We start from the raw sequence: 10,992 nt of genomic DNA, 5'->3' as shown, positions 1-10,992 counted from the left end.
GAGGGGAAATCCAACTTCGCAATTGTGTAAATTAACAGAGAATAGTTCCTCTTGATGGTTATGCTCCGTAGAGCATAACGTTTTTGCAGGCTTTTGTACTCCCACTTGTGATTTGCATTGTGTGTGTGTGTGCGTGCGTGCGTGTTTGTGCGCTCTGTGGCCACGCAGTCGCTTCTACGCAGTCGTGAACCTTTCGAAGTTCTCTGTCGGTTGGTGGGGATACGTTCTTCTATTTGGTCCATGGTGAAAATGGGATTGCCGTGCGCACTGCCAACACTTTTAAATATTTCATTTTGTTGTGAGATGAGGGGATGTAACCGGAAAAGTGAGATTCCGGAAATGTTGTAGTTAGCGGACCAATCACAGCCCTGCAGTGTTCGCGCGGATGATTTAACCTCACGACATGAAAACCGTACACATGAATATAAAATACAATCGTGTTCATTCATTACTATCACGTAATTTCAACACAATCCTGTAGCGACAGTCTCTTAGCAAGCGAGCGATTCTGGAGATCATATGATATGACAACAATTCTATTTGAACATTTTACAAAAGACTAGTTCTATCTAAACTTGTTTTGATGATAGATATTAATTGGTTTAATAGATAGTGTTTTAATTTAAGGAATTTTGCCAAAATACTGAATAATACTTCAACCTTCAGGTGTTGGCTTTCATATGTGTGCAGAAAGGGCACGTAATAACATTTCATGGTCATGTGACCTAACCTAATTGAGTTCAGTTCTTAGGTTTTTTGTTCAACTCTTAACCAACTTGAAATGGCCTGGTACATGAACCCCAAAGGACGTACTGGACCACTCTTTTCAACACAGCTCAATATTATTGTTTTCCTTATTTGTTTGTTGTTGACTGGTTGGTCCATCAGGTTGAAAACCAGTGGCTTCTTCAATTGTACCATGAGTTGAATCCTTGTTTGCCTCTCTCTCTCTCTCTGCTGAGATGTTTGCTGAGAGAGACCTTCCATTGGTAGGTGTTCCAACTTTAATGAGCAGCCTGCACTGGCCTGCTGGTGGTGCATTATGGGACTTGCAGTCTTTTAGGCAAAGTCAAGTGAGCTGATGTGATGAGGAACTGAAATTAATCTTGAAAATGGCAAAATTGGAGAGTTCCATCTTTTTACCTCAACACCTCCCACTTGAGCTCCTGGTATTTTAAATCCAGGGAGGTCACACCAGTCTTTCAAGCCTCTGGTTGTTCTTCAATGGGTAGTAGGATGACATCCCTATGCAGAATGGTCGCAGGGATTTTTGTTAAGAGCCTCTTGGTTCCTTCCTTGTTTGTTTTTGCGATCTCTCCTTTGTCTGGCTTCGTGACTGGGACAGGGTAGCTGGGAAAGGTTCCCACATCCGTTACAATGCCTTTCCTGTCAGCGTTGACACTGACCACTAGCTCACTTTTATTGACCTTTCAGGGCATTTTGGTCAGCCAGCCATACCAAATCTCCTACTGCAACATTTCACACTTCTGTGTGGTGTCCTTGCCTGTGCGGGATTTTAATTCCTTGGCCACGGTGAAACTGATGTTTTGGCTCTCTTCATCAGATCTCCAAGGCATCACTCTGACCTCGTCTCCAAACCAGGCCAAGTCTCCTGGTGATTCGGTAAGAAGATGTATGGTCAAAAACTCCCATCCATACAAATGGGAAGAAAGACATGTGTAACAGGTTAGAAATGCGGTTAGAAATAATTGCACAAGATAGTCTGTTACCTGTATTTCAGTTTCTTTTTTATCTTTTATTTTGATATCACACGCACACTGGTATTGGGGGTCTCTGGTAGCCCCCCCTGTCTCCCCTTGTTTTGTTCCTCTCTCCCCCCTTCCTCTTTCCTGTTTGACATATGCTGGGAATGAGGTAGGTGGTTGAGTTTCAGGGGGATAAAGAATCTAATAAATATTGCCTTTAAAAATAGGCATCTAGGTTCTTATATATCTTCTTATAACTATATAATATATCTATACTATTTTCAGGAAATATCTCTCTGACCTATTCTTTATATGTTTTATCCTTTTGCTACATGTGAGGGCTAGCATTAACAGTGGAGACTTACCATACTGTTTCTGTTGGTGTGCTTTAACAGGAGTGATACGAAATAAATATCCATCTCAGCAACTGTTGTCCACGAGTCACATATATTAATACACAACGCAGAAGTTTCACCGGTTACACATGCAGCATGTGGTCATTAATGACATCGTAGCTTCCTTCATGACTCCCTCCTACCTGACATGATTATGCAAACTCAGTGCTGGGAGTCCATCCAGTACTTAAGTGGAGCTGCAGGACTGTGAGCTGCAGCTGAGTTCCCATCAACACCCACAGGATGAAGGACACACTCTCACTGATACTGATACTCACCAGCATACCCTGTCAGTGTTTCTGAATGGAAAATATTTCTTTAGTTTGGTGCTAGAAAAATGTATTTGATCATTTTCATCCTCTCTGTATTCATCAGGGGTGAAAAGTCAAAGCCTGGAGTCCATTCCCTCCAGTGCAGTGCTGTAGAAGCCTGGTGAAAGTCTCAGTCTCTCCTGTAAAGGATCTGGGTTTGCTTTTGGAAGCTACAACATGCACTGGACCAGGCAGCCTTCTGGGAAAGCAGTGAAGTGGATGGGGATTATATCTAATGATGCTAGTGGCTCCATCTATGCTAAGAGTGTCCAGGGACACATAGAGATCACCTGAGACAAACCCAGCAGCATGGTGTCCCTGAACCTGTCTGGTCTGGACTCTGCTGAGTATTACTGTGCAAGATAATCACTGTCACACAAATACTGAGCTCTGTTGTACAAAAACATTTCTGTCATAACTGCTTCTGTGGTGAGAAATGACACAAACAGTCACCAGGTGGCAGTGTGAACCCACGGTAGTGTGACATACTGTTGATAACAATAACACTGTAAATATCCATTCATTGTTAAAACCATCTGTAGATTTTGTACCACAAAACTGTCTGCAACTCAGACATAAAATATTTCATATTTCTCATTTCATGAAGCTTGTGTCAGTGAAGGTTCCGTCACAGCAGTAATTACATACTTCTGTCACAACTACTAACTAGCTTCATTATACAAGTAAGAACAGTGTTTATCCAGTACATATGATGTGCTGTTACTGTTAACAGCTATGATGACTATAGTCAGTACCTAGCTGTAGGTGTGAGGCAGCAGTGAATTAACTCTTTGTCATTAGCCTATGTAGGAATTAGTTTGAAACACTATCGAAACTGATCAGCCATATTTGCTTCTCATGTTGTGTAAATGTGATCAGTGCAGCATTTAGGATCGAAAGTCATAATATTTAAGCACCATTTTATTTAATATACTGGATGCATGATATCAACACTGCTCTCCTCATACAGATGATGAATATTAGGTGTTCCTCTGGATGCAAATACTGCCAACCTACATGTATAAATACTGCTGTGTGACTTTTATTTCCTCATCAGATCATGGAGCACACTCGAGCCATGTCAGTCATATCGTCCTCAACACAAACGTGTTGGCTGTTGGTGTTAGTGCTGGTGACATGTGGGTCTTTATTTATTCATTCAAAAGCAATTTCAGCACAGATTCTTGTATTTCATTTCATTGGTGTTACTGGTTACTGATTTATTCAGAAGGAATTTGAGCTTCTTGTATTTGTATGGATTATATTTGTTTAAATGTTTAAAACTATGTGATGTTTTACAGGGGTAGATTGTGCTTTTGAACACACCCAGCCCAGTATCATGACTGTAAAGCCAGGAGAGTCTCTGACAATCACCTGCAAAGTGACTGGGGCATCTATTACAGATAGCAGCTACTATGGAACAGCATGGATTCGTCAGGCAGCAGGGAAACCCCTCGTTTGGATCAACACACTCTACTACAATGAAGGCAAAAATGAAAATAATGCCCTGCAAAACAAGTTCAGTGTCTCCAGAGACACCTCCAGTAACACAGTTACCCTGCAAGGCCAGAATCTACAGACTGAAGACACAGCTGTGTATTATTGTGCACGAGACACACTATGATAGAAAACAACCACTGATACCTACAAAAACCCTCTCTAGTCATAAATAATGCCAGCATGTGAGTTCTTGAATATCTATTGTTAAAACAATATTGAAGACAGATTCAAAACACCTCACCTACGGCAAATGAGGTGGCAGATATGAATTACTTCATAGAGTGCCTATGATTTCACTATTGCATTTATATTCTATTTCTATAATAAGTACGGCTTTGAGGTAAATGAGGGATATATGATTTCTTGTGCATCTCTGAGTCACTGCACTACACATAACCAGTGTATATTTTAGGACTCTACCAGAGCAAAATGTCTTACTCTTCATAGAGGTTAAACTGCCAGTCTTTTTAAATAAGGACAATCTGCCACAGCTCAATTGGAAATATTCAATTTCCATTGCAGGTTAATGAAATACAATAAAAATACTTATCTTCCACAAAGCTATTTGAGTGAGCTGACACAACTAAATAATTAACTCAGTAACTAAACAAACAAAATCAAACCTAATGCATGCCTAAAGACATTTAGAATATATATATATACATATATCCCCAAATGCTTATATATATATATACAGTATATATACAGTATATACACATATCCCCATATGCTAAATGTCGTCAGGCATATATATATATATATATAATATATATATATTTGGGGATATATGTATATATAAAGTCAGTCAATATAGTCAGTTTGAAGGGAAGAAGCATGAGGTTTTTCCTTGTAATACTGTTCTGAACCCATGGTGATGATGCCATTTTCTTACATAGTAATTTAGTCAGTTTAAAGGGATTGCTTGGCAGTGCTATTGGTCGGCTTTAACCAAACCTTTCACTAAGTAACTTTGGCCAGGCTCTGCCCACTTAGTGCTTTAAAATCACACCTTCACCGCTCACTTCATCACTTATTTTCCTATTTCATCTCTTTCTGCTTTCTATTTTGTAACTACATTTTCTTTTTATTTCAATCACCATTCAAAATGTCGTGAAAAGGAACGGAGTTTGTGAAAGTGGCCATGGCCTAAAATGTGTCACGCATGTCTAGTGATCTGAGATGATGACACTCAAATAGATTTCAGCAAATGAACATAAGAAAACAGAAAAACTGGAGTCGTTAACCAAGAGCACCTTCATGTTGATATTGGCCATTTAAACTCTGGTGGTGTTTCATCAGTCCAAATAGGAGTGGCCAATGCAAAACACAAAGATCACCTCTCTCCATATATCTGTGTGTGAAGCAAGTTTGAGAATCAGATCATTGTGACACCCTGACACCATGTACCATTCAGCCATGGATTTGACACAGCTTCTTTTACTGGCTGTCTGTCTAACAGGTAGGCTTACCCTTGATCAATGCTTCCCTTCATCTTGGATTTTTATCAAATTTGGTTTTGAGATTGTCTTTTATCTCTCATTGTTTTGTAGGTGTGGGGGGTCAGACCCTGACTGAATCTGAGCCTGTGGTCATTAATCCTGGAGGATCTCACAGACTGACCTGCACAGCCTCTGGGTTCACGTTTAGTAGCCATGAATTGGGTCAGACAAGCCCCTGGAAAAGGGCTGGAGTGGATTTCATACATTGGCACTAGTAGCACCCCTATATATTACTCCCAGTCAGTCCAGGGGAGATTCACCATCTCCAGGCAGGATTCCAGCAGCCAGCTGTACCTACAGATGAACAGCCTGAAGAGTGAAGACACAGCTGTGTATTACTGTGCACGACGGGCACAGTGACTGAATGCAATGGCCAGGCTGTACAAAAACACTGCAACTCCACATCATTCAGGGAAATCTCATCTATTTCTCATCTCATCTATTACCACATTGAACAATAACACAAAATAGTATCTTACAGTCACAATTAAGCAGGCCCTATTTCTCAGATTATTTAATAGTATAAATAATGCTTTTTTACTTTAAAATATTATCAAAAGTTGTAAATATCTCCTTAGTATCCTAGTGCTAGGTAAACCTATAACATTTCAACCGTTAAATGTTGAATGGATACAAATCAGTTAGATAATTTCATGTTGCTGCCACATGGCAAGAATTATATTTTCAATATTTTACAAAAGACTTGTTATAGCTGAACTTGTTTTGATGATAAATATGAACTGGTTTCTTAGCACAGATAGTGTTTTAATTAAAGGAAGCTTGCCTAAATACTGAATAATACTTCAACCTGCAGGTGTTGGCCTTCACATAGCTGCAGAAAAGGGACGTACTAACATTTCATGATCATGTGGCAACACTATGCAATAGAGGGTTGATTCATTGATGAATATATCAAAAAGGTTTACTTTCACTATCATATATTCACTCTATTCTATCTTTATTCTAAGAAGGTTTTATTGCTTCTATCTATTCACATTACCTATAATGAATTGTATGTAAAATTACTCCATTTTATCATGCAAGGGTTAATGCATGAATGGAACACAACACACTGTGCAAATTAAACCTACTTCCATCACTGCCTTTAGCATGAAGTTTGGGGAAGTCTTTTCATTATATTTTGATATTATGTTTTAGATACTTTTGTAACATTGAACCAATTTGGACAAATCAAGGATTCTTGATTCATTTTGGAAAGTAATTAGAAGATAACGATTGAGAACACAGTCTGTTTATGAGTGATCTAAATATCAGGGCCGATAAGCCCAAACTTTTTAGGTCATTCTGAATCGGCACATATTAGAGGTCATGAATTCCAGGTATGCAAAAAAGAAATAATGTAAGAAGAATTAAAATGAGGCTGGTCCATAAGCTATTTCACGCACCAATCATCACACTGAACTAATGTTTGTGTGTGTGTCTGTGTTTGTGTGTGTCTGTGTTTGTGTGTGCGTCTATGTTTGTGTGTGTGATCTAGCATGTTCGTGTCTGTGATTGTGTGAGTGAAATATAGCATGTGTGAGTCTGTGATTGTATGTGAGTATAATATAGCATTTGTGCCTCTGTGTTTGTGTGTGCATCTGTGTTTGTGTGAGTGTAATATAGCATATAAAGTTTGGATTGGCACTGTAATATCCACATTGGATTGTCAAAGTGTTTTCTCTGCCAATGGGAGCAAAGCACATAGGACCCCTTTCAGGTAATACTCTGTTGTTGTTTTTTGTGCATGGATAATTTTCTTAATTCTCGTGATAATGATGTTTGGCATGTACATCATACATTCATGTTCATACATGGCTCATGTACAGCATGTCGGATTGTTAAACAAAGCAGAGACTTCAAGTTTTGGTATTTCTTTGATATTCAGCCAAATGGCAGATAATTGATCTGAGGAAATAGTTTGCTTACAAAGATGTTTCCTTTTTCAGTTTAGTTTTTAAAACTTGAAGTGATCCTCACCAAAAAATATATTTTCTTATACGTGTAAATAATTTCAGGTAGACCAATAAGTAGCATTTAAAAAAAACAACTAAATGTTTTTTTAAATAATGCCAAGGTTAAATAATTAATGGAACAGAACACAGTATGCAAATGAGACCTACTCCCATCACTGCCTTTAGTATAAAAGCTAAACACACCGACACAGAGACAGATAGAGGGAAGATCACAGCTTTCTATCAGTGGGAGGACCCTCAGACTGGACTTCAACCATGACCATGAGCTTATCTCTCCCCATCATCCTTCTGCTCTGTGTGCCATGTGAGTGTGGCCAGAACCCTGGGACAACACTGAACTTCCATGTCATACTTCCTGCCTGTGCTTGGCCTCAATGAAACTGATATTTTTGCTCTCTTCATCAGATCTCCATGGCATCACTCTGACCTCGTCTCCAAACCAGGCCAAGTCTCCCGGTGACTCGGTGAGAATATCCTGCCAGGTGTCTGGTTACGCCCTCACTAGCATTGGCACAGGCTGGATCCGACATCCTCCAGGCAAAGCCATGCAGTGGATTGGGATCATGTGGGGTGGTGGCTCTTTTAGCTCAGCAGACCCTACAAGAGCCGCTTCACCATCAGCAGAGACAGCAGTAATGTGCTCTACTTAGACATCAGCAGCCTGCAGACTGAGGACTCAGCTGTGTACTACTGCGCTCGTACAGCCACAGTGCAGCGGCTGAGTGGGAGGCCTGTACAAAAACACCAGATGGAGACGCTCACACTTACACTATGAGCTGCTCAGAGACAGGAGCATAGCGTCATTTAGCGTCCCTTTTGTGTCCACAAGGCTTAGTTTGGGGAAAGTCTTTTCACTTTATTTTGATAGTATATTTAGGATACGTTTGTAATGTTGTTTTGTTTGGATAAAGTTTGGATTAAGAGAAAATAATGAACAGCCATTAAAAAGACTTTTTCTATTTGTCATCTGAACAAAAGGGCAGGTTAGCTCACACATTTTAGATTGTACTGAGTCTGCACATATTATCGATTCTTACTGTGCCATGAATTACAGGCTTGCAAACTTCCACATATGGAAAAAAAGTGATAATGATGAGAAGAATAAAAATGAGTCTGGTCCAAAAACTATTTCCAGCACCAATCATCACACTGAAGTAGCGTCTGTGTTTGTGTGTGTCTGTGTTTGTGTGTGCGTCTCTGTTTGTGTGTGTGCGTCTGTGTTTGTGTGTGCGTCTGTGTTTGTGTGCGTCTGTGTTTGTGTGTGTTTGTGTGAGCGTCTGTGTTTGTGTGTGCGTCTGTGTTTGTGGGTGCGTTTGTGTTTGTGTGAGCGTCTGTGTTTGTGTGTGTTTGTGTGAGCGTCTGTGTTTGTGTGTGCGTCTGTGATTCTGTGAGTGTAATATAGCATATAGCATATCAAGTTTGGATTGGGACTGTAATATCTACACTGGATTGTCAAAGCGGTCTGCTTGTCATGTCTCTCATACCTGATCTGACAGCAGAATCATGGACACTGCAAACCTCATGGGGGCAGTACAGTCACAGGAATTGAGCCTTTTACTTTACTTTAACTAGTTGTCCTAGATATACATGTACTCTATAATTTGTGTTGTATTAAAAACACATGGTTTTGCACAATAGACCCAGACCAAATAATTGTATTTAATTGCTTCACCAAATTATGTCACAACATACCTGAAAGCAAAGAAATATAACACAATTGGAAATTTAGAGACGTCCAGTCATTTTTATATACTGTATCTGTCTTTTCAATTATAATACAATTTTTAACAATCTTCACAAATACTGGGACCTAGTGTAATCAGGCTGAGTAAAGGGCTATCATTGCTGCATCCAGACCCACTCTCAATAATAAACAAGACCAAATACACTTACACATCTAACCCTGTCTTGTGAACAACCAAAACCTTACTGTGTTCACAAATAGTGGGGACGGCATCGTAATTGTGTATGTGCATGCTTATGAAACACAATGTGTGTGTATGTAAATCCATTCAGTGTCACTTCCTGTTGGAAGAGTATTGTGGTGTCTATAAGTCCTCAGTGTTCAACAGATTGTAAAGAGTAGAGAGGACCAGTTAGTGCCAGATCGTTGTCTTCAACACAAACCATGTCCCTATCATCTGTGCTACTGTTGTTGGGTGCTGCATTCAGTAAGTTTCTCTGTTGGAATGGATTTGCACTGAACACACATGACACTGTTTCTGCATTGTTTCATGTATTACAGCTATCATGACAGTAACAGGTATGTTTCTTGGTGTTCTCACAGGTGTTCATTCATTCGAGCTCACTCAGCCAGCATCACTGACTCTCCAGCCAGGTAACAGCTTGGCCATCAACTGTAAAGTGTCCTATTCAGTTACCAGTTATGGCACAGCTTGGATTCGACAGCCATCAGGGAAAGCTCTGGAGTGGATCAATATCATCTGGAGTGGTGGTAGCACAGCAAATAAAGACTCACTGAAAAACAAGTTCAGTGTCTCCAGAGACACCTCCAGTTACACAGTCACCCTGCAAGGCCAGAATCTGCAGGCTGAAGACACAGCTGTGTATTACTGTGCTCGTTACCCACAGCATAACAATAAGCTACAATGCTGTACCAAAACCTCCCACACATAGCACACCAAACATACAAAAACTGATAATATTAATATCACATCAAAAGGTAACCAACATTTGAATGCATATCTACAACCCATGTTATTTATCTCATCCCAGTCCTTACTCATTGTGTGCAACTATCAAAATGAACAGCCCCAGTTATGTTTAAAAGAAAAGCCCACCTTTACTTCAATGATATTCCCATGAATTAAATCCAGAGTGGACTGAATCCAGTAAAGGTGATAGCATACTGTAGATCATAATGTTGTTGATCCTTTAAAATGATATATTTAATATATAGACCCATTGTATTATATTACTTCCACATTTATATGGGCAGTCATGGCCAACTAACTTATTGTCTTTAAGAAATAACAATATAAAACCTGAATGAAAATTATATTAACTTGATATTGTTATCACAGTAATAATTCATCAGACTAGTCCAGTGAACAGGTGATCAATATTCTCTGTTGGGAGTGTCTCCAGTAGGGGTTCCCTTATGCAAACTACCTCCACACTTCCCTCCTCATATAATCAGTTAATGTGCACCTCAATTACAGCCATCAGAGAAGAACATCTGTTATCAGTTCAGCTGCATGACAAACCATGATCCGTACATCTCAGCTTCTGCTATTGTTGATAGCTGCCACATGTGAGTCTGATTAAGTTCATTTAGGATGCAAAGATAGAAACTCAGTGTTTTATTCAAGTTGTTGTGTATTTTAGAATGTCTTGTATTAGTGTCAGGAGTAACACTGAATCGTAGACTTCATCATAAGGAGCTCAACACAAACCATAGGTATTTATATAGATTGAGATGTTCTGTACTGAATGCCATAACTCATTAGTGTTGCCTTTTGTTGTTCCAGATGTCCACATGGAGGAGCTCAATCAGCCAGCTTCTGTGAATATCCAGCCCAGTCAAAGCTTGACCATCCAATGTAGGTTCTCATATTCTATCAGTAGCTATGCAACTGGATGGA

At 39.6% G+C, this 10,992-nt stretch overlaps 1 pseudogene and 1 gene segment (V, D, J or C); both read left to right on the top strand.

Moving 5' to 3' along the window:
* Window positions 1-3,444: 3,444 nt before the first annotated feature.
* Window positions 3,445-4,059, top strand: LOC122133090. The segment is given in 2 exon segments: window positions 3,445-3,551; window positions 3,714-4,059. Coding segments are annotated over 2 exon segments (402 nt in total).
* Window positions 4,060-5,271: 1,212 nt separating this feature from the next.
* LOC116219495 lies at window positions 5,272-5,792 on the top strand (annotated as a pseudogene).
* Window positions 5,793-10,992: the final 5,200 nt, after the last annotated feature.

Source organism: Clupea harengus, chromosome 1, assembly GCF_900700415.2.
Source record: "Clupea harengus chromosome 1, Ch_v2.0.2, whole genome shotgun sequence".
NCBI classification, from domain to species: domain Eukaryota; kingdom Metazoa; phylum Chordata; class Actinopteri; order Clupeiformes; family Clupeidae; genus Clupea; species Clupea harengus.
This window is presented reverse-complemented; position numbering and strand designations above follow the sequence as displayed.